We start from the raw sequence: 24911 nt of genomic DNA, 5'->3' as shown, positions 1-24911 counted from the left end.
GTAGAACATTTTGAAAATGACATCTAATCAATATAATTTATAATCTTTTTAAACCTAACTATTTTGTACCGTATCCATGAAATTCCGTGAAAGGCTATCTCTCCCGGGTTTTCTCCAACCATGATGCGCGCGCATCCTGAATGTTTACAAACCGATAATTGGTCTATAGAGGGCACAACAGGATAAGAAATCTTTGAATGACTTCCACATTTACGCTCCGTTTCCAAACAGTTAAATGACAAATAAATGCATACTCTGAAAGCGCTCCAAAAGACGAGAAATATAACAACCCAAAGACAAAAGAACTGATCAAAATGAGCTGTTATAGGAGCAATAGCCATGTGGGCAGCGCTGTGTCATATGCCATAGCTGTGCACAAGCTGTTTATCACAGCTCCAGACTTATTTGTTCATTAATGACGTCATCAGTGACTAGTCGACTTCGACTCGACTTTCATCACATAAAAGTCGACTTTAAAAAAACCTGAAGTCGTTCAACCCCTAGTGTGTGCACAGATGGAGCGTGATCAATGTTAGGGAAAAATAAAGGACTTTGGTTCATGAAGTAGCTCCGCACGTTCGTTTCACCCACTGTATGATTCACAGAGAGGCCCTTGCAGCAAAAACTCTTCCTGCAGAGTTGAGCGCAGTGCTTAAAACAGCAACACAAATTGTACATTTCATAAAGACTCAACCCAGAAAATCAAGACTGTTTGGCCTGTTGTGCAAAGAAATGGGGTCAGAATATGAATTGTTACTTTTGCACACGGAGGTAAGATGGCTCTTTAGAGGGAAAGTACTGCAGCGGATATTTTCATTGCGTGATGAACTGAGGATTTTTCTGCATGATTATGGATCTTCCTTTGCAAATTATTTTACTGACCTGAAGTGGCTCACAGATCTTGCATACCTGTTTGACATTTTTGATAGACTTAAAGGGGTCATGAACTGAGAAACCAAAATTCCTTTTGACATATAAGAGGTCACTGTACTATAAAAAAAACATCCTGAAAGTTTCAGAACTCAAAACTTTGCATTGTTTGTGTTGCTTTCCTTCTGATCCCAACATTAGGAAAGAGTGAATTAACTTTTTTTTTAATGAAGTTCCTGACCGCATCAGTAAGAACTCCTTTGTTTAACTTCATTTTACCGCGGATTCGTTTACAAACAAGGCACAATTCGATGCAGGTTTTTTTTTCAAAAGATTGAAACTAAAAGATGATGCTGTGCCAACTATATTGGAGCCGACAGACATGTCGCAACACACAAGTGTGAGAGTAACTGCTTTCATTATGTGATCACTATTGCTTTGTTAAACAGATTGTTTTTGATATGTACTGAGTATTTATGCGCTTTTAACCTAAATCAGCATCCATCTGTGAAGGATGTAGATTGTCGAACATACACAAGCCAATCATTGCAGTGGGATTACTTCCAAGTCTACAATCCATCACGCCTATTCAAACAGAGCATTCTGATGAGGGGGGTTAAAAACAGGACAGAAAATAGCCTATTATTTCTAAATTATGATGTAAATTATAATGTAAAAATCGTGATAACATTATAAGTAGACCTCAGAGGACAGTACAAAATAAAAAACAGAGGCGGTTCATGACCCCTTTAATACCCTCCATTTGACTGGGTTCGTAACCCTTTCATCAAAAGCACAGTGAGTCTGTCATCAAATCTGTTCAACTCAACCACACTGTCAGAATTCTGTGTGAAATTAGACAAATGGGGGGAGGTGGGGGGGGTGTCCTAAAAGCTGGAAAACCCCTTGTCTAGAACGAGTTTCAGAACTTTACCGCAGGCGGTTCTATGGGCTGCCATAGACTCAAGAGCGGAAAAAGAAGAAGCAGAAGAAACAGAAGAAGAAGAATGCTATGAACGCACCATTCCGTGCTTGGCCCCTAATTAAACTCAACTTCAGGGACTGAATTGAAATTCTCAATTAAATTCTGAATTGTACACATGCAAGTTCATCAAAACTGTCTGTTTTCCAAACAATTTAAAGAAGACTGCAGTTCTTTTGCATGCAGGGTTCAGTTCCATAAAGCCCTGAAATACCAATTTGCATCATATACTGCTCAAAAGTAATTACATAATAAAATGATATACCTTCTCATAGTCATTTTCCTTTGACCTACTTTTCCTAGAATCTATGAAGCTAGATTTTACCTTAGTTGCTGCATCTCTCTCCTTCTGCTCCTTCTCCAGCTGTGCACGCAAGCATTCCTTCTCTGTCCTGTCCTCAATGATAACTTCTTGCATGTCTCTGCACTGAGGTACAAAAAGGTATTTTACAATTTGCAAGTGCAGATACTTTATCAAAAATAATTCTGAAAGGAATTAATATCAGGAGACAGTAAACATGTAGCGCTGATGTGCTTTATATAAAAACCTTCTTGGACAGCTCCTGAATTCGTGCCTGGCTGACATTTCTTTTATTCTGTAGAGCAGTGATCTCTTGCTCCTTCTTCTCCATGTCTTTTTCATACCGCTGGATCCAAAACTGTAACTTCTCCTGTAAGTTCTTTTAGGCACAAAAAGTTCAGTGACAGCAATGAATTCTAAAGTCATCAGTAAAGTTTTGCTGAGAGCAGCATGGGAATTCTATTGAGACTTCAGAATTCCAGAGTGCATTCCGAAATGCATTGTTAGCCAAACTGTGGTTGCAAGTTCTGTTGTTACCAACATAGTTCAATGATTTGCCTTTTCCTGAAACCATAATTGTATCCGAAATCACATACTGTTTGTTAACATTTGGTTTCAAACTTACTTTTATCAGATCAGTGTTTATTATTTCATGAGTACAATGAATTTGGATATACTACTCGTCTCATACTGTACTGTTTTTTTGTATGTTTTTTGCCTATACTATACAGTAGAAAAATAAGCAGATTCAAATGCCAGGGTAGTTCCAACAATTGCAAAGTTCTGTTGTTGGAACAACAACCTGTGGTTAGAAGTAGAGTTTATTGTTAGTATGGTGGGGACTTCATGCTCTTGGGCAAAATACACACACTAACATGCAGTACATTCTATATATTTCACATATATCTACAATAAATTAATCATTAAATAAAGCTAAACAAACAAAAATAGTAAAGTATTCCTCAGATGCACTGTTCATTACAGCAGCATTTTGGAGAAATTACATTGTGGAGAAAGCTGCTGATTGAAGGATCGGCATGTCTATAAACGTGCACTCCAATTGCTTACATGTTAAAATTAACATATTTCTCTTGTTTGTGGAAATTAACTATACTAATCTGACATTCATTGCGATCTTGAATCTGTTCATTGGCTAATTGGCAGAAGGTAGTATTGTCATTAACGGCAGTTCTATATTGTTGAACCAACGATCATGTTACTACGGTTTCAGGAAACAGTTGTGACTAGCTACTTATTTTCTAAGTCGTGAATTTTGTTGTTGTTTGGAATATCTTTCCTGGTAAATTAGAGCAGTAAGGTAAATTAAGTGTTGTTCATCATAATCATTCAAATGAGGGCTAAAATATTTAAATACAGTATAAATTAGAAACACATTTCTATAGGTGCTTTCCAAACACTTAACAGTTTATGAAAAAGCCCATAGGTTGTCATATGGTGTTTACCTAGGTATTATTATGTCAGGCTCTGTAACGGGGTATCCAATCCTGCTCCTGGTGGGCCAATATCCAGCAGATTTTAGCTCCAACCTGCCCCAATACACTTTCCTGAAAGTCTGTTGTGTGGGTGTTTTTTTTTTTTTTATCTGAAGGCAGCATATCTTGGCTGCAACTTCATAAAGCGTTGTTGAAGGCTGTCTGAATCTGAAGGATCATTGGAGAGCAGCATTCATTTTGCATCCTTCTTTCAACATATTTAGAAACCTCAGAGGTACTGGATTAAGCAGGATGCAACCTCGATAGAATGCAACCTTCCAACTGAGAAGCACCTAGTAATCATCAAGACCTTTATTAGTTCATTCAGAGTTGGAGCTGAACTCTGCAGAGAACCGTGGTCCTCCAGAAGCAGGATTGGATGCCCATGCTCTACACCAACTAGGGTACTATCTTCAGCTCTCACAGGTACACAACCCTGTAAGTACAAATCTAGTTTGTTTTACAAAGCTTTATGAATTACACTTCATAAAATAAAGTTGTACTTCACTCACTGCATGCTGTCTTTTTAAGAAGGTCTCCAACTCCATGTGAACATTCTTTTCCTCTTCAGTTCTCTCTTGCAGCATCTGAGAGTGCATATTAAAAAGTGTATGTATGTGGGTATGTTAGAATTATTGTAATTACTATAATTATGACTTATTAAACTTGTAATTTGGAAACTCTGAATTTATGAAATTACTGACATCTGTCAGTTGATCATATTGTTGTAAAAACAGTGGCAGTGTCTTCAGCAATTAAAAGTACATAGGAATCGACATCTACACAATATACCATTATTCCTATTTTTGTTCTTCCATATTTCTTCAATAAGAGCATCAAGAGGTGTGGCTCAAATGCTTTGATGGACACCAACATTCTTCAAAATATCTTCTTTTGTGTTACAGCTTTAAGTGTTGGATAAATATTCTGGGCTGACACAAGGGTGTTGCTATAGTGTTCTATGTAGTTTCTAGGGCACAAAATGATGCAGCTACATAGACACACACCCCAACTTCATCCTCCAGTTCCTTCTCTTTGTGACTGTTGACTCTCAGTCCCTGGCAGACCAGCTGTTCAGCACAGCTATTCACGAATTTCCCTTGTCGGTTTGACAGCACCCTTATGTCCTGTACCTGGTCTCTCAGGTAGGCCACCAACTCTTCAAGCCGCTGAGAAGAAAACAGTCTTTTCAGCTAGACTGCAAAAGCCACATGCATATTTGTCTACAATTTTTGACCAAAGTTCTTAGGTGAAGACGATGCCATACTTTTTTTCTATCAACTTTGATACAATTGTCATATTGTTCAAACATCTCTATATTATGCACAGTAAAATCACGACTGTGGGAATATTACATAAATGGTGTTCAAGTCAAATTAAATATTAATGAATAAAAAGTCTGTATGTAAAAAAATAGGTGATTACCACACACTCCTCTGTTTTTTGCTTGCGAACGTCAAGTAACTCTTTCTGCAGTGCTTTAATCCTGAGTCGACCCTCTTCCTCCCTACGGTTTATGTACAATGTGGTGCATGTTCACTGTTTTAGGTTATATATTATAATCATGTGATATGTTGGGGTGAATGATTGGTCACTTCATGTTAAGACCTGTTTATTATGTCCAGAAGCTGGGCTTTCTTCTTCCGCTGCTCTTCTACTGCTGAAAAGAGACTCTGAGAAGAGTTCTTCTCCTGCAGGTCAACCACTAGCCCATTTATCACATCTGACACAAACTGCCTATATTGGATCATAGATTGTATTGAAATGGTTTATGAAACATTATAAAAATACAATAAAATGTGAGCTCAAACTCAAAATGTATGCAAAATTACATTAAATGAAAAACAATAGGCAAATGTGTTAATTGCATATAGTGTAGCAACACTATACTAGAGAAATGTGTACTCACCTGTCTTTCTGCACTTTGGCCAGGTTGTCAGGAGTAAATAGCCTCTCCTGAATACTAAATTGCTTTTGGGATTGGTGTAATTCTCCTGTGAAATCAGAAAAACTGCTCCCAGCCATCAGTCGAGCTGTTTTCAGATGCAGTTTCGTCCTTTGCTGCTAAATAAAGAGAGTGATATAGAATGTAGTAAAAAAAAAAGAGAAAAACAAGATTGGGAGATACAAAACAAGAAGGATGGCATGTTTACTATGAGACTATTGTTACTATTGTTTGGCGATTAAAGAGCTGGACTGGCAATAACGGTTGTATTTTCAAACCCAACAAGGAACTATCCCTATTCTGTCCTTGATCAAGACACTTGACCTCAAGTTACAGCAAGAGGACCGTCTAAATATGTGCTGTAAGTTGAGTCAGTCAAGAACATGTCCAGTCAAAATTATATGAAATAAATTATTTTCATGACAACTAAGCGCATCTTGCCACCAATACTCATATTCATCCTGCATCGATTTCTGTAATTGTGAAAATTACATTTAATTTTTATTTTCTCAATGAGGTAAATTGTGACGTGGACAAGTTTTTGAAAAATTTATCCAGTTATTTAAAGGGTTAGTTCACCCAAAAATTAACATTCTGTCATTAATTACTCACCCTCATGTCCTTTCAAACCCGTAAGACCTTCGTTCATCTTCGGAACACAAATTAAGATATTTTTGACGGAATCTGAGAGCTGTCTTACCCTGCATAGACAGCAACGCAACTGAAATGTTCCCAAGTCCAGAAACGTAGCAAGGAGATCTGTAAAATAATCCATGTGACATCAGTGGTTCATCCGCAATTATACGAAGCTACGAGAATACGTTTTGTGCGCAAAAGAAAAAAAAAAAAACTTTATTCAACAATTCGTCTCCTCCGCGTCACCCTATAGCGCCATTTTGGAGAGTAACGTAATCCACTAAACGTAAATAGCGTATGCTGTTCTGTGTCAGCTGCGCCACGCATTTTCTGCATTGTTTCCCTTACCAAAAAGTGTTAAATTTCCATGCTTGATTTTCCTGTTTATTTCTTTGAAGCTGCTGGCACTATGTATTGTATAAAGAACTATAGTAAAAATTTATATATTTTAAATTCATTAACTTTATTCAGGTATCATCGGCACATAGCTTGTTGAATTTAAAAGACTGTTAATTAGGGCTGGGAATCGATTCCCAAAAGAATCGATTCCGAGGCGTTGGGAATCGAGAGTCGATTCCTAAGGTTGGAATCGATCCCATCAAGGAGAATCGACTACTCATTCAGAGCCGTTTTCAGTTCAACAAAGCTTATCTATGGGTGCCTCTCAAACGGAAGGCTGCATCCTACGAAGGCTGCATATCTCGGCTGCTGCGTCATCAAACGTCGCTGTTTCAGTGTACAGTTTATTAATTTTGTGCAAAGCATACAGTTAAAGTAAACATCATTCAGCTGAGCTGTGCACATGTATTTTAGACACTTCACGTCTTGTTCATTTCATGCAATAAACACATGTCCACTGCTGAGCTGTGGGCTATGACTATCATGGGCAATGCAGACAAAATTACAATTCAAAATCAATCAGAGCTACAGAAATGTATTGCAGTTTTTACAAATAAAGCTTCATATTATGAAAGGGCTACTTTCTATGACCATTATCCTGCAGTCATGGCGAAATTAGGTTCCTCCAGTCTAAAAAAAACAGGAATCGAAAAAGAATCGAAAACAACAGTGAGGAATCGACTCTTGGAATCGAATCCCATCGATTCCAGAACCAGGAATTTTGGAATCGAACAGCCCTAGTAGAAACATCATTGTAACACAGTTCGTAGTCACGGGAAGAAGGAGGCGGGAACCGGCGAACATTTAAAGAAAACTTTAATAAAATAAACAAACACAAAATGTTAAAAAGCGGCTCAATCTAGGGAAGATGCTCCACCATGACTGGTTTCAGGTACTGAGCGTAAAATCAGCCCATTTTTTACACATATGCTATTGTTGGTAATTTTGATTGGGAAGAAATTAAGAAGTTTAATGTATTTAGGCAATGTTTTGCTTTCTATTTTGTTTTAGGTCCTCATGTAAGTCGGTAAGAAAAGGAGCTCCAGAGTCTCAGCATCTTAAGGGGCAGGCAGGCCATGGTTGTATATGGCGCCATGGCTTGAAGCAGCAATATTTGTGTCTGGTGGTACTGCTTGCTTGGGGATGTCTATATTTATGCATAGCTAGTTTTTGCCTTACTTTTTAACCTGCAATGTCCCATCACTGTCTCCACAACCCTGTCATAAGTATCAGTCCAAGAGGTCCCTGTCTTGCTTGCATTGCTCACCAGAGGTCCCTGCCACAGCCTCCTCAAAGGCCTGTAATGACCGTCCTCATCTCAGCACTCTCCATCATGTCTGACTGGTTCCAGAGTCTCCACCGCTCTGGTTCCTTTTGGGTTTCCTCTCATTACTGCCCACAAGTTCAAGCTTTGATGTCCCAGAGGTTCCTAGGCTGCTGTGGGGTACCAGCTGCTGTGGTACCAGGGCTTCCCGGTGGTTCCTGTCATGTCTACATGGTCTCAGAGCTCCTTGTCATGTCTGCACACTCTCAAAAGCTTGTCCTGGACTCTGAAGTCTCTGCGACGTGAGTTGAGCTAGATGTTCTCTAAAGGCTGACTAGCAGGTTCATGCTATGGCCACCTAAAGGTGCCTGTCTGCTCAGTCTCAGATGTACTTCTCATGGCTGTCCCAGATGCTATGCTCCATGAAATGTGTGTCTCAGGTCCCAAAGATTTCTGTAATGGCTGGATCTCATGGATGTCCCAGGCTTCTATGTTCCATGTGATGTTTTCTAGGTGCCAGCAGTTCAAGAAAAGATCTCCTCCTGCCATGGACATCCCAAAGATTGTAAAGGCTGCTCCAGAGTTTGAGCTTCCAGTAATGTGTGCTCAGGGCTCCAGACACTCCTGTCATGCCTGTCTCAGTGCTTTCTGTGTAGGTTGCACCAGTTCCAGAGCTCTTTATCTTGGCTGCCCTGCTACGAGTGCTCCCTAAAGTTTCTGTGGACACCCCAAAGGTTCCTGCAATGACTGCTCTGGTCTGGACGCTATCCACCATGTCCCAGCACCAACATTTACTGTCATTTCACCACAGAGGTTCCCGCTACTGAGATTCACTGCTACTTCCTGCTACTGATTAAGATTCCTGTAATCGCTGCCCTAATGGTCTCTGTCTGAACCCCCTGCTACAAGAGCTCCCAAAAAGGTTCCCATAAATGCTGCCTCGGAATTAGGGAAGACAGTGATGAGACAGTGCTGCCTCAAAGTTACGTTGAGTTATATTGTGACTGTTTATGTCATATGTTAATACCCTATGAAATGTGTTTTCTAAAAAAGTTCTAACATTTCTCACTCTGTTCTTTAAAAAAAATGTTGCCTCCTTTTTTTCATTATTTCTATTTTATTTTGGAGAGAATTTACAGAACATGTTTTGTTCCCTATTATTCATATATGTGATATAAAGATATAAAATATTCTAAAACAAAAAAGGTTTTATTTGTCATACTTATAAGCCAGAAATCATAGTAGTAAAATTAGAGGAATAATACTCACTGTCGAAAAGGAAAAAAAAAAAATGACTTGATGTGTTCAATGTAGGGATGGGTACCGAGAACCGGTATTTTTTTAGACCGGTATTTTTTGGCTCTTAGTCAGAGCGCGTACACCCGAAGCGTCCATAAGGGCCGGTCAAACAGCACCTGATTACTTAGTTATCGTCTGATTGTGCTAATACTGTCAAAAACACACACGATTTACATATAAACACAGTTAATTATGTCTAAAGTGAAAGTAAACAGTTGAGAGAGAAATGGATGCGTGCAGCTCTTAAAGGGACAGTACTAAACATGCTGCCGCTTGTCATTAAAGGGATAGTTCACCCAAAAATTATGTTGTATCAAACATGTATTCATTTTTATGTATTCTTGTGCTGAACATAAATGAAGATATTTTAAAGAATGTGGGTAACCAAACAGTTGCTGGACTTTAATAGTAGGAAAAAAAAAATTAAAGTCACTGGGGACCAGCAACTGTTTAGTTTCCCACATTCTTCAAAATAACTGTTTATGTTCAACAGAAGAAAGAAACTCATTCAGATTTAAAACAACTTGAGAGTGAGTAAATGATGACACAATTTTCATTTTTGGGTGAACTATTCCTTTAATGTTAATAAAATAAAACACAAAGAGAAAAGTAACTCACCAAATCTTTCATGCGCTGTGCCTCATTTTTGGTGGCAAATGCAACCAATTTAGGCACAGCCTGGAGCGCTGAGAATAATTTGCTACGTTTTTTTTTTTTTACATTAAATTCATGAAATGTATGAAATTAACTTTTTCATTCACTTGCCAATTTGGCTACTAAACTTTACAGAAGGAGAAGGCTTTCCTGCTGGACGCTCCTGTTTCTCAGTTAGGGCTTTTTGGCACTGTTCTGCACTACAAAGCAACAGTCAGCCGCTTTCTGGCAGTTGATTCCCCAACAGGCTCAAGAGCTTCTGTTTTGTCAGTTCCGCTGTGTTAGGCATATTAGGCAACAACAGATAAGTGCTTGAATGTCTCAAATCTCATTCGTTTTCTCAGATTTTGCTGACAGCAGATTGTTAGCTAAAAGATACTATGAACATAATCTGAGGTGTCACAAAAACAACTGACGATAACACTTGTTTAACTAGACAGAGAATATTGTCTATAAATATTACACAATTTAAAGAACATAATGATACTGTTTGCAATCGTAATGTAACAAAGAATATAAGATTAGAACTGACTGGGGCTGCAAATTAGCCATTGGCTAGAAGCCTGTATGTAGAGCATCTGTAATGTTATTCAGCATTGTCCCTGTTAAATAACTAAATTAACAAGTTTGCAAGTGGGGGCAAAAACAAAAGTGTTGCATTTATAATTTTGTTCAGTGTAAGTGAACACACTCCAATGCGTTCCGAAACTTTGATTCATTCAAATTCATTCTAAATCATGCTGGCAACATGTTAAAACAATGCTAGAAACATGTTAGATTGTTAGTATGTACTAACAACATGCCAGTAACGTGCTAGTGACATACTAAACATGTTAGCAACGTCTAGCAAACATAGCACAACACTTTTATCTTAGGACATGCTAACTACTAGTTTAACATGTCGGCAATGCCTAAATTTATTTGGTCTGATGTGGTGTATAGTGCTCTTATGAGGTCTAATTGTGTCTGAGGTGGTGTATTAAGGACTGAACTGGTTTCATGTGGTTTTATTAGTATCTGTTGAGGTCAAATGGGGTCTGAAAGGCTCTAATATTGTCTCTCTGAGTTTTTATTGGTTGTCCTGTCTTCATCTGACTTTCTGTCTGCACATCCGAGAGTAAAACCGTCTCACTTCAAGCCTTTAAAACTATCTTATACTTTTATGCCAGCCAACACAAGGTTTGTCATCAAACTTTATCTAGTTAAACGATCGCAGATCCGAGTGCACAAATCAACTTACGACAGTGTTCACATGTGATTCATAAAATATTCGTATGCCGCCAGTCAGAATGATCATGAAAATATCACGGCAATATCATAGTCATTTGACTATCACGCCCCTAAAAACACCCCGGTTTAAAAGCCTTGCCCCTAGAGTTTACGACATGGAGAAAAGTAACCCGGTCAAAAATAGGAAAGAGAAATTGCTCCAAAAACACGCATTAACCTTGTAATTGCAAACATTAATGTATAATAAAAACCAGTAAATATAGCAACATTTTTCCAAACATTATAAACATACAGCCTATTTAGTTCCCCTCGCTCCACAACAAAAACATAGGCTACTTTAAATTTAATGGTAGGCCTATTACAGAACAAGAATGAAAAATAAGTAGCTATAAAATTGTATATTAAACTATAAAATAAAACACAAACTAAGCTATAGTGGCATTCATGGTAATAAACGTCAAGCTAAAATAAACTTATTAACAACAAAACTGAAACGGCATTGGGCTCATGAGCCTCTCTCATTCGAAAAGAATCCAAACGTTTCCATTTTTGCTATGGAACATTTGGTTGCTAAACTATTATTATTCATTATGTAAATAAGGCTTATACATCACTCATGTTCCTTCACGTGCAATAATGTTTGTTTGGGCACTGCACACTGATTTTATAGCGGACCTTTTACATTAAGCAGTTATGTTTGGTTAAATGCATTTTTGATGATGAATGTCAAGTCAGCAAGTTAGCAAAATGTTGTTGTTGTTTTTTTAAATCTGTTTGGCTAATTATTTTATAGAAATATATTTTGTGTAGCCCTATTTATTTTATTCCTTTTATATACTTAATTTCTGTTTTCTCCATTCCCAGAAGCACTGCAATCTTATTGGTTAACGATCGCCTAATGTGCTAAAAGTCAGTCATGTGACTGTACTGTGTGCATGCCCGTTTATGAATTACACAGATGGGGAGCACGGCACAATAGAAATAACGACACAGCTGGCCTCATGGTGCCTTTGCGGGCTATCACAAACTTCCCACTTGTTATTATGAGCTTGACAAATTCAAGAGATCGACTTCACATTGCTTTCATATGCAATTTTTAAATACCACATTCCTATTTACTATCATTCTGGCAGTACGTGGAGGCAGCATCAGTGAAAACAACATTAGCCTTACAGAGTGCCAAGAAGCTCTTTCAGAAAGGCAATTTGGAAAACAAAATATGACTTCTACAGGTACATCTCAAAAAAATTGGAATATCATGAAAAAGGTCAATCACGTGAAGGCAGCATCAATGAAAACAGGCATAGCTTTAGCAACATTAGCCTTACAGAGTGCCAAGTAGCTCTTTCAGAAAGGCAATTAGGAAAACAACATGTGATACTTACTTTGTCTGGAGCTGACGTTCGCGCACAAAGCGTTGGTATTGATTGTTAGAGGACTTTACCGATTTTTTCTGGGATATTTCCTTCGAAAATGAAAATTAATCACAGTGTCCTCAGCGGCTCAGATGAAGGGAGTCTATAAAGACACCTATGTTTGTTGGTGCATCCCAAAACACAACACTTGTAATGCCTCTTTGGCGCTGACATTGTATATCTCCAGCAGCTACAGCAAGAAAACAGTAATGACGGACTGCTGCTTTTCACTCATGGCTGTGTCTATGCTAATATGGCGTAAATCGTAACAAATGGGCAGGATTTCTCCCTACGGTGAGGTGTACATAAGGAGAAATCTGGAATAGCGTGATCAGAGAGACTGTTTATGATTTATTGGGATTATATAAAAAATTAGTGGGTGGATTTTTACCATTATAGGCTGGTTGTTTTCACACACTTGCGGCCACACAACTGTGTTCAAACACCTTATAAAAGTGATTTTTACATAATAGGTCCCCTTTAAATGAGTTCTATTGTGTTTGAAAGCAAAACTAATTATATTGTAATTAAAAAATAAATGGTTAAAATAAATGCGCCTGTGTTTAAAAGTAAGTGGTGCAACACAACTCGAATTAAAACCTAGATCAACAAAGTCTTAATTAGCTCTAAACTTTAACCAATTTAATCCTTATTGGTGCAACCCACCCAAAAGGAATAAACATCAACAGGCACCAAATATAGCACACAGATCAATGTAACATTAGCAGATGACAAAATAAATTACAACGTAGTTACAGTACAAATTGCTGTTCTTTAAATAGAAAACTATGAGGTTGTTTTAAGTTTGATGATGTTACTCACAGTGTCCTTTCCGGGGTGCATAATGTTTCCTAACACTGCCAGCTGATCAGCGCAGTCCTGCAGCACAGCACACGCTCTGAGCACAAATACAGACATCATACTGCGTAATCTGACCAAATAGATGGGAAAATAAAGGAAAATAACAAGTAACGGTTTCTTTTTCTATCAAGCTAAAACAACAGACAAATCAACCGTGGAAAAAAAGAGCTACACGAGCTGCCTGCCGTAGCTACGGTGTCCGTTGTCATGACAACACTTGTACACAGATCACATGTACATATTTGTTGGCTTTTTTTTGTTTTTTTACACCAGATTTAATTAATGTTAATGCACAATATATTTGGACCACTATATAATGTATGATTGTCTACACACAGTGTAAAAATTGAACTCACATAAACCAAGCATTGATGACCTTATGTTTCTCTCACAGGTAACGTCAAGAGTCATCATGAGCGTTTCTTTATTTTATTAATTTAAATTTACATTAGCCTATATAATTTATTCAGAAGACGTCAAATGTTAATTGTGATTTTAAAGGTTATTTGTCGTGTTTTTAAAGAATGTCTATGTATTGTTATTGTCATTATCTTTTTTGATTTTTTTTTTATATACTATGTAAACAAAAACTTTTATTTTGAATGCGATTAATCGTTTGGCAGCAAAACATCCAATACGATCTACTGTGACATCTCCCATTAAAACTAATTTACCTTTGCCCAATAAATCTTGACATGACGTTACCTGAACAGTATTTTTGTTCAATTGTTTATATATATATATATATTTTTTTTTTTCAAACAGCAGAGGGCAGCAGATCGTACAATAAAGGGCTACGCATGTCAGGCTATACCAAAAGAACTCAGATTTCTTCAGAAGACGAGCACGTGTGGCTGGCTTGAAAACACAACACTACCAGTAAAATTATGATAACGTTAACAAGTTCACCCTGGAGCAAGTGAAGTTCTCTAAAACATGATTCATTGATTATTTTCTTCCAATTCTTAAAATGTACTCAGATTTGATTGGACATGTTTCACAAGTTCTCCATGCTCCAGATAGTCTAGACCTCCTACCCAGAGGCCACAGCAAATCGCAGCTGTGCTGATATTGAGAAGAACACCAGCACTCTTGCTCATGTGTTAATGTGCCTTTTCAATTGCAAATGCTTCTCACAAATGCCCCTACCATTTGCAAAGCTGCCAGAACGACTGACAAGCCAGCAGGATATTTATATGGTGAAGCCTCACGGTCACACCTGTTGTCAAGGCAGCTGGATAGACCTTTGCCTCAATACATTCAGGACAAACAGATGCCGTAGAAAACCAGGTTAACAGCGTGAGGCTAAATGGTGAACTATGAGTATCCTGTGATTGTTCGTTTTGTTAGTCGCAGAAGTTCAGTAGGGGTTAGAACAAACCACAACCAAAATGTAGGAACAGCAAGACATAAAATGGCAGTTTGTCAGTGTTGTTAAAGGATACATTCTCTCTTTTTTAAAAGTACGTTATCATGTCATTCTTTTTCAAAAGAGAATACATTATGAATTATGCTATTATGTTAATTATGCTATAAATAGTTATTTCAATGCATATGCAAGTATTGCACCATTTCCACTGAGACCACCTCCATCCCCCAGTTACATCCTGTTACCAGAAACGAGCCAGCACTAGGAGGAAAAGATTACCCTGTAGCCAGCCGGTCAAACATGACTGACCAAATGTCTTGAGATGTGTTCTTATACACATACAGAAACAAGAAGCCGCTTATGTCATCAAACTGATACTAAAAGTACTTTGAAGTACCTTGCTTGAATGTAGGCTATTTAAGAAGTTGCAGCTGTTCTGTCTCTTTCAGCTGCTTTAAAATGACAAATATTGTGTCAGCAACAGGTTTGACATGGCGATTTGACATTTGACTTTTTAATTAGGACTAAGTACATTTTCATATACTGTAGCCTATATTTTCATAATTAGGCCTACTTCTACTGTCTTTGAAATATGGGTAAAGTGTACTGCCGAATATACTGACAAGCATGTTCACTAAAATATAATGTCATTTTTATTTAAACTTATCATGTATTTCAATGTAATTACACATTCATTAACTTTATTATTAACTTTAAAAGTGTTTTGAAATGTTAAAAACATCTTGAATGCTGTTAAAGATAAAGCTGAAATTATATTACACAGTCCAAGCTAACAAAGCTAATTTTGTTACAAAACAGAAAAGTTGGGAGGTTGTATCAAAGCATTGCTCAGTAGCTTAGTACATATAAGATACATAAATGTAGTTTCATTTGTCTGAGTACAAGGTTTTATGTTTTCAATTTGTACAACTTTTTTTTTTTTTTTTTTTTTAATTTTGCACCCTGTTTTGTCCCACTTCTCAAGAATGACTGAAATAACACTAGTCTTTACGTGCTTTATTTTAATATGTCAACACATAAATGTATTTTAAAGCATGACAAAAGATTAACAATGCGCTTTAGGCTATAGAAAAATGTTTAATTGAACATACAGTAAATGCACTTTTTAAATGTGTACTTAAATGTGTTAAGAAGCAGTGTACTCTCTTTACGTGCACTTTGATTTTATATTATCTTCAAGTGCAGTTTATCAACAACAAAAAAAAGTTTTTATGATTTGAAGTAGCCTACACTACAATTACACATTCAGTACAGTGAAGCACGCTTTTTCATAACGGTATAAATTAAAAGAACTACGGAACACATTCTAAAAGCATCATAGTGTTTCAAGCATATATATATATATATATATATATATATATATGTATACGGTATTTATATATATGGTTTCTAAGACATCTCACGTATTATATTCTACATAAGCAACTAACTATTGTATTGTGTATTGCAGTAACTATGGTTACTGTTTTCCCCTCCTCACTCGATTAGTTCGGTCTGACGCAGTGTCATAAGCAGCAAACATTCCTCGCACAGCTGAGAGTGAGTGAGTGTACAGGGACATGATATCTACTGATATCAGTGCTGCTCTTCCCCGCACACAATATGGGCTCAACCGCCCATACCACCAAAGGCAGAGCCCCAGCTTCACTGAAAAGACCCGGACTCGGTTCTGTGTCGTGGATCCCGTGTATTGTTGAGATATTTGAGGTTTAAAATGTGGGTGATGGTGCTGTGGACTCAGGACAAGATGGCAGCAGTATGAGACACACACATCTACATGCTGTGAGTTCTGTCGAAGTGTGTAAAATGATCGGAGAAGACCTGGATTACATCTACTGCTAGTCCGTGTGAAAGGTGAGACTTTTTAATCGGAGCGGTTTTGTTTTACTGTTGATCGTTAACTGTCTATGGAACAGTCAAAACCAAAACGGATGATCACATCGGCTGTGTGACAAATCCCAGTGAGCTTCCTACATAGACTTATCTTGGGCATCAAAGACGCGTTGCAAAGTGCGATTATTACCTATGATAATGCGCATGTTTTAATTTGAATCGATTCATGGACATCATTCATGCATGCTGTGTAGGCAGACAGCTTTTCCTAAGATTTGACATACAGTAAATTGAGATACAACCTAACTTTGGTATGTAATCAGTAAGAAAGCTCGATGCATAAATAGATAGGCATGCATGTATATGTGTAATTGTCATTTTGAAGCAGTTCAAATTGTGCATTTAGTTGCACATGTATTAATGCATTAATAATTTTAGTTCAACACTGCTGTTATGTAATGAAAGTTACTGTAGCGTGCTACTGTTCCAGCAGTTTTAAGACGAAGAAACCTTTAGTCTTTAACAACCCAGATATTTCTTAGCTGTTGACCAGATCAAGAGTTTAGAGGAAGGTAAATTCTGTGAAAAGGTGGGTTACTTAGGATGTAAATATGAAGGAAAAAAACAAGAAAATAAATAAAAGTAAGTAATGAGAAAAGAGATCTTGTCCTCAACAGAGTGCACAAGGGATACTTTTTAAAAGTGCTAATTGAGGTTGTTTTGAGGCAGCATGCATCTGCAGTGGAATAGGTCAAATGTTAAATAAAAATAGACTTGTTTACTATGCATGAGAAAAAATCATGTGGGGTGTTAACATTACCCGCAGTGCTTTGCCAAAAAATTGTTTTTTTTCCGATATCTGATTAAATTGAGGGCTGTTTGTCTTGTGTAAACACAATGATGGTTATTTTGACAGGAGGAATTAAAGGAATAGTTCACCACAAAATGAGGAAAATGATGTAATTCATACCCAAATGACTCTCTGTGGAACACAGACATTGCTTATTTAAAGAATGACCTGGCCTTCTTTTCAATACAATGAAAGTGAAGACCTTGGGCTCCAAAATTACTAACAGCAGTCAATTCAATTTCACTATATTGTACTATATTTATTTACACTAGACATATGCACTAGCTTTTGTGGGTTCATCAGAGAAGTCTGATCGGATTTGTAAGTCAGATCCTTTCAATCCAGTACAATGGATTTTGATTGATTGGTTTACAAATCAAACCGTTCACAAGATTAACAAAATGTCTTGGTGATCCAGTTACAGATGGATGTTTCAGCCCCAAAATATTATTATAAACTTGGATAATTTTCTTCTATGAAGCTCAAATGGAGATATTTTGAAGAATGTTGTTAATCAAACAGTTGACTTTCATTGTGTGTAAAAATATCTTGTTGTGTTTTGCAAGTTATACAGGTTAAAAAAAGAAATGTAAGTAAATGATGACAGAACTATCTTTTTAACAGCCCACTTATCATTGAATAATAACTTAAAATATGGTGCTTAACAGCCTAAGTGCTCATGCATATGGACGGGATATTCTTCTTAAATCACTTTACGTGTTCCACAGAAGAATTAAAGTAATATTGGTTTAAAACGGCATGACGATGAATAAATTATGACAATTTTAATTTTAGAGCTGAATGTCTTCGAGTTTTTGTAATCTGCTAGCTTTCATTTTAAGACGACCCTAGAGACAGACAGAGTGTTTTATGTTCCTTGTTGTATGGCGGGTAAGGCTGTTGTCACCAGCAAGGTTTTGCTTTTTCTGAAGAATGAGCTCATTTAGTGGTGGGGGAAGTTCAATAGAGGAGTCACACGATAGCCTAGCTGCCATTTGAGTTCTGCTGAGTGCAGAGACATGTCCACACCAGCGACCCACTCCGGCCTGTGTTACTCACTGTGGTGAGGCTTGCAACCAAAATAGACCTGACTACAGTATGTGCTATGACTCCATGGAATTTACATTTTAAGAGGTTGCTCAGACATGTCTTTTTTTGTTGTTGTTTGACTATAACCCTGTCTGTACTGTATTGTTTGAAGTATAGGAAAACTTATTTTTAATAATTATCTTGCTTTATGGCCTTGCGTTCTTGTGCATGCATTCAGTTCAGATCACTTATTGCCTTGATTTTTTTAACCCCTGATATGAGATCCAGCCCCTCGCACCATAAAGTAACACAAACATGGTGTTAACAGAGTTGCTTCCTTTTGTCAGTTATAGAAGGAATAGTTCATATTATTCCAAATCTGCTTTCCTTGGAATTTCAAACAATGTTTTAACTGTTTTTGCCCATGCAATGATTTTGGTGGGGCTCAAAAAACAACACTGGACCCCACTGATTTTCATTATGTGGCCACTATTTTTCATATTCAGATATCTTCAATTGTGTTCCACAGGATTGTATTCCCTTTAAGTCCTGGCCCAGAAATCTTTGACAGTTTCTTGAGCGGCTTCATTATTTGTGCTTGCCAAGTATGACATTTATTGTCACTTCACTTGGGGCTAGGGATTTGAACAGATAAATATTGCATTTTACGGTAAACAATGCATACTACAGACATCAATGCTAACAAATCATGAAGCTTGTAGATGAGAGGTATGCTGTTACTATTAACCTATTGGATGTAGGTTTTTCACCTGGAAGATGATCAAATTAATATTTGCAGGACCATTTAAAATTAACTAGTAGAGGATGTAATTTAAGGAAAACAAAAAACTTAAGTTCACCTAAAAAAAAAAAAAAAATGTGGAACAACACAAGTGTGAATAAATGATGACAATTTTATATCCTTTAACTATCCCTTGAAATTCTGAAGTTACATGTCTTGAGATTAGTGCTGTCAAACAATTAAATGCGATTAATCACATCCAAAATATAAGTTGTTGTTTACATAATATGTGTGTGTGTACTGCGTATTTTATTATGTATAAATACACACACATGCAGTATATATTTTGAAAATATTTACATGTATATATTTACATGCATATAATTTATATTATACAGACATATATATTTAATATATAAACACATTTTTCTTAAATATATACATACATGTGTGTGTATTTATTAGGGGTGGGAATCAGCAGAGGCCTCACGATACGATATTATCACGATACTTGTATCACAATACAATATTATTGCAATTTTCAATATATTGCGATATATTGCAATTGATTACCTTTTTCCAACTTCAAATTATGTCCCCAAAGGAAAACTTTGACAACATCTGTTTTAACTAAAAAGAAACATTTCTCAGTTTGTTTATCTCACTTCAGTTTTATTGTTGCAGTGCAAAATGGGATTGTCAAGCAGACAAACTGACCAACACTTTCATTAATACCTGTCATAAATGTTGTATGTACCTGGCAAACTCAACTATTTGTATTACAGTCTAATCTAGTCCACCTTAATTAAAAGTAAACAGGTATGCACTGCTGTGCTACTACAGGTATTTTGAACAGTGCAACTTGAAATTGTACTAAAAAGTTGTGCAGTCCTACAAAGCTATTATTATCAGAGCATATGAGCAGAGCATAGCATAGCAGAGCATAGCATAACATAGCAGAGCATAGCGTCACTGAAGGTAGCATTATTTTACCAGCGTTGCCCAGTACAGCTGAACTAGCCTACATCATGTTAAAGCACAGAAGCGCTACTGCAAACCGGAACAAGTAGGTCTATACTGCACAGAAATTTCCTGCCAGTGCGTTATTTGAGCGGACTTTGCTTTTCCGATGAGCATGAGCGGTACACGAGTGGAACGCACATTCATAGATCGGAATATTGAGCGGAGCGTCAAACCGCGCAGTGACGAGGAGAGTGAAACCTGTGCGCTGAACACTGCCGGGCGGGGCGCAACGCGGCGCGCCTGCGCCATATTTATTATTATTATTATTATATGTAGCCTATATTTTCGGTGCATCCCTATTTACATCCCCTCCTTGTTTACAAATCCGAAGTAAGTCCATACATCCGATTTAAACGTGGACGGGGCTTTCCTGATAACTTTCCGCGATGCCGCCCTCTTTATTTTACTAACTTACTGCATGCTAAAGGTGACCCAGCTGACCTCACCAGAAAAAAACTCAACACCACCATCTAGTGGATTGTAAAGAAATAGATTTTATTATTCTACCAAATAGTATAATAAAAGATCGATACTTGGCGTCCGTGTATCGATACAGTATTGCCGCAGAAAATATCGCGATACTATGCTGTTTCGATTTTTCCCCCACCCCTAGTATTTATATATAACATAATAAATATATACAGTACACAGTACACACACATATATTATGTGAACTAAAACTTTTATTTTGGATGCGATTAATTGCGATTAATCATTTGATAGCACTACCTGAGATATATACATTTGGTCATATTTTAGTTTGGGGACAGTTTGTGCCTCCTAATTTGCTGCTTAGTAATGGTTAGTGAGGTAGTTGTTGAGTTTAGGTATGGGGTGTGGTTAAGGGATCTAAAGTATGGTTACAGAATAAGGCACTAATATGTGCTTTATAGATACTATAGCTAATATGCTCGTCATTTGCATGCCAATAAGAAGCTAGTTAAAAGTGAGAATCGGTCCCTAAAGTGTTAAACTGTAATTGTGACCTAAAATTATGATGTTTAATACAAAAACATTCATGATATTATCCATCAAGCATATTTATGCTCCTATCCTGCTTTGACAGCATCATTATATCACTCACTTCTATACTGTTGTAAATATTCAACCAGTGTGGGTTATATCTGTCTTGGTTAACAAATTCATCACATTTGTCTTAATTGTCAGTCGCTTTTAGGTGCAGCCTCATTTATGTGACATAAACACGCTCACGTGCCACACTGCAGCTGTCTCGTGAACATGATCCACAGTCTTTTCAAAGACTCTTGTGCTTTTCAGGCCATTGACCCTCCTCTGGTACCTCTCTGGTTCCATAAGCAGGATGTTCCTCAGCGAACCCTCAGCTCTTGATAGAAAAGTCTGTATTCTTTAAGCTAGTTAAACGTTACACTAAATGTGAAATTGTAACCATTTACTTTATTGTTTAGCAAGTGCTTGAAATGGGCTTTTTAAAGTACTGTACGGGAGAAAGTTGTGTGAAAGTGTTATTTTCAAATCAAGAACTAGTGATTGGTTACACAGTGTGCTAACTAGACTTGAGTCTTTGTCCTAACTAGCCAATGGTTTCTATTTAAGAACATACAAACCATGTGTCCAGTGCCTCTAATAATCTCAGGTACTGATTATTGTGTTGTATAATGTTAAAAAAAAATTAATTTTAGTTTGATCAGTGAACATGTATCAATGTGCATTACTTTAATAGCTAAAATGCATGGAAACCACAATGGATAACAGTTTATTTCATGACAAAGATTGTCTCTGAATACTGTATATATTTTTAATCACTTTAAAAATAATGTTTGATAACGTGTAATGTAGGGCTGTAGCTACCGATTATTTGAGTAATCGAGTATTCTACAGATTATTCCATCGATTAATCGAGTAATCGGATAAGACGTCATTTTTCTTTATTAAAGAGCAATATTAAATATACAAGAGATAATAAGATAGATCTCTTAAATAAACAACTAATTTGTTTTCTTTTTAGAAAAAATTAAAATTTTATTGCTGAAATTGCATACATTAATAACCGTGTAGCAGCAACTTTCGGTGTTCGGCCGAATAAGCGAAAAGGCTGAATAATATGTACCGAACAATGACTAACGCGATCAAATAGAGGCACGCACTAATGCAGCAAACATGTCGGCAGTGTGAAAGTATTTAAACTATCAGAGAAACGCAGAAATCATTACAAGCACGAAGCACCGACAGCGAGAGACTGTTTAGTGCTGCATCGCGTCTCCGATGAGAAGAAGAGGTGGCTAATGCTGGTGGTTAGGCTACTGTATGATGATTGAAATCACCTCAAACGATTAGTAAATAAACTGCAGCATGTTATATTTTCTAATGCACGCACGAATTGCATGTATTCTGACAGCGCTGCACGAGCTTGTGGCGCCAAGGTTCAAAGTCCAAAGCACGAGGAAAATCTGTGCTGAAACTGTGTTACTCGTCAGTTGCTCAGTAACATTTTTGTGAATTTTTTTAAAGGCATGTGACAATGTGATACGTGCTACAAATATCTTCCCAAATTCGTAATGAGAATAATTTATAAAGCTGCATGCTGTTGTCAACAAAAAGAAGCACTGAGATCTTCCTGCGGGTTTCTGCCAAAATAAAAGCAGAGAAAAAGCAACAACTTTTTCAACATCAATATATCAACAATCAACATTCATAAATAATAGTATTGTAATTTTACTGTTGTTCTGTAAAATAAAATAAGAAAGTAAGACAATAATAATGATAATAATAATTACCCTACAACAGCTCTATCAATTCATTTATTATAACATTCAGTGTTCAAATTGGGATCTGTAATATATTCTAATGTTTTAAAAGAATTCTCTTCTGCTCAGCAAGGCTGCCTTTATGTGTACAGTAAAAAGTACATGCCTGATTTAAGTCTCAAAAATGGCCAAAAAATATTAGTCTATTTTACTAACTTATTAATTTTAAGTTACATTTTGCTTTGATGGTATAATGTCTGCTAGAATGTTAACAATTTTTCAGTCAGTGTTAAGTAAATATTTTTAAATTGTTGTTTTGTAATTTATTTTTTATTTGAAATGGCAAAAACCGTGTTCGGTATTCGGTCTTCGGCCTAGTGTTTCATTTTGTTCGGCTTCGGCCAAGAATTTTCATTTCGGTGCATCCCTAATAAAAATACTTACTTTACAAATAAAATATGGCACGAATTACAAGGCAAGGTTTTATCACAATTATGAGTGCAATATTAAATAAATCCAATAAAATGCTGTGTCAATGCAACTGTATTAGCTCTTGTTTGGTGTGAAACGTGACATGATTGGGCATAAACGTAAACACTGTGATGAATTTCACACAAATTCAACATCATTGATTATGTAGACATACTTGTTTTTGTTGCAGATTGCACGAATGCAGTGCACTTAGAGAGACAAACCGCCCATACACTCTTCTGATTGGCTGTGATTTTGATTGATTAGTTGCATAGTGGAGACAAACTGTTTGTCACTGGAAGGCAAATTGGTTGACAGACAAATTGGTTGTCACTGGAAGTACTTTCAGTTAGGACATGGAGTTGCACTGATTTTAAGTTCACATAATCCAATAACTCATGAACTCACTGCTTCTTTTGGACTGATTCATTAAAAAGGACCAAATCATTAACTTTTGTTCAATAATGAATTAAACTGCACTGGTCAAGCTGTTCCAACCCAACTCAGAAATACCATATATTTTTCTCTGATTTCGAAACCAGATGATTCATGGGGTTTTCCCACAAATTTCCAAGGTTTTACTGTGGTAAGGGTGTACAAAGCCAGGCATCTTGGAAAATTGTGCCATTTCAGTGAACACACTAGAAAGTGAGATTAGAGTACAGTGATTTAACGGGGAATGAAGTCTACATACTAGGATATGTTGAGTATTGAAATGTAATTTCGTTTTATTGATGATTATTAAATGAACTGACATCAAAATTATAATGTTGATTTGAATGCATTATTCTCTTTACCAAAAATTTCAACATTGAGACTTAAATAGTTTAATATATATATATATATGTATGTGTATATATATATATATATGTGTATATATATATATATATATATATATATATATATATATTTGGTCTGTGTCATCCAGCCCTGCTGAATACATTGTTGTTTGACTTATTTTTCCAAATAATTTTTTTTAATTGGATTGTGGACTTTTGTAAATATGTGTTTTCCTTGAAAACAGGGGACTTTGTTGACTGTAACTTCCTCTTCCCTTTCCCTTGATTTATTCCCTCTTTTTCTCAAGGAGGAACAATATTTTTTTCACCCAACTGAACATGCTGAAAGGCCATCAGAAAATTAGATGTTTTATGCTGTCCCCACCATAATCATACCCTGACTTTCTCTATGGGTGTTCACGTTTTTTTTTTCTTCTTACCAGACTAGTTAAGACCAAACTAGGCATATGACGGTAACTGGTTTCAAGGTATACCGCGGTTTGGAAAAGTCACGGTTTCAAAACCACTTAAATTTCCCGTTATACCGTTCCTGCGGTATGCACAGTTTTTTTTACGTGTCATCAAAGACGGAAAGTGCAGAACTCCCTCGGTTGTGTGCAGCGAAGTGCATAACGAGTCACATGACCTCTCCTCCGTTTGGTGCGAGCAGTCAGTGAGAGTCAGCTGTGTGTGGGATGGCCAAAGGAGGTGAATCCCTG

At 36.8% G+C, this 24911-nt stretch overlaps 2 protein-coding genes across 4 annotated transcripts in view; one reads left to right on the top strand and one right to left on the bottom strand.

Moving 5' to 3' along the window:
• The window catches only part of drc9 (dynein regulatory complex subunit 9), a 19943-nt gene extending 6399 nt beyond the window's left edge, over positions 1-13544 (bottom strand). Inside the window, exons 1-8 of one of the 2 annotated variants that reach the window (XM_016471029.1) lie at positions 13311-13544; positions 5556-5710; positions 5255-5383; positions 5072-5153; positions 4654-4815; positions 4159-4233; positions 2401-2532; positions 2178-2279 (exon numbers count right to left, since the gene is read on the bottom strand). In XM_016471029.1, coding sequence (XP_016326515.1) covers positions 2178-2279; positions 2401-2532; positions 4159-4233; positions 4654-4815; positions 5072-5153; positions 5255-5383; positions 5556-5710; positions 13311-13409 — 936 coding nt within the window. In that variant the 5' untranslated portion in view covers positions 13410-13544. The remainder of the gene's footprint in view (positions 1-2177; positions 2280-2400; positions 2533-4158; positions 4234-4653; positions 4816-5071; positions 5154-5254; positions 5384-5555; positions 5711-13310) is intronic. The other variant, XM_016471030.1, reaches the window with a different exon arrangement.
• A 2749-nt stretch (positions 13545-16293) lies between these two features.
• The window catches only part of LOC107676485 (homeodomain-interacting protein kinase 3-like), a 64679-nt gene continuing 56061 nt past the window's right edge, over positions 16294-24911 (top strand). For both annotated transcript variants that reach the window (XM_016471038.1, XM_016471037.1), the window contains exon 1: positions 16294-16593. The gene's annotated coding sequence lies outside the window, so the exon portion shown is untranslated. The remainder of the gene's footprint in view (positions 16594-24911) is intronic.

The sequence above is a fragment of the Sinocyclocheilus anshuiensis genome, unplaced genomic scaffold (genome assembly GCF_001515605.1).
Source record: "Sinocyclocheilus anshuiensis isolate Anshui unplaced genomic scaffold, SAMN03320099.WGS_v1.1 scaffold168, whole genome shotgun sequence".
Classification (NCBI taxonomy): Eukaryota; Metazoa; Chordata; class Actinopteri; order Cypriniformes; family Cyprinidae; genus Sinocyclocheilus; species Sinocyclocheilus anshuiensis.
Note: the sequence above shows the minus strand (reverse complement) of the source record. Positions and strands in the feature narration are given on the sequence as shown.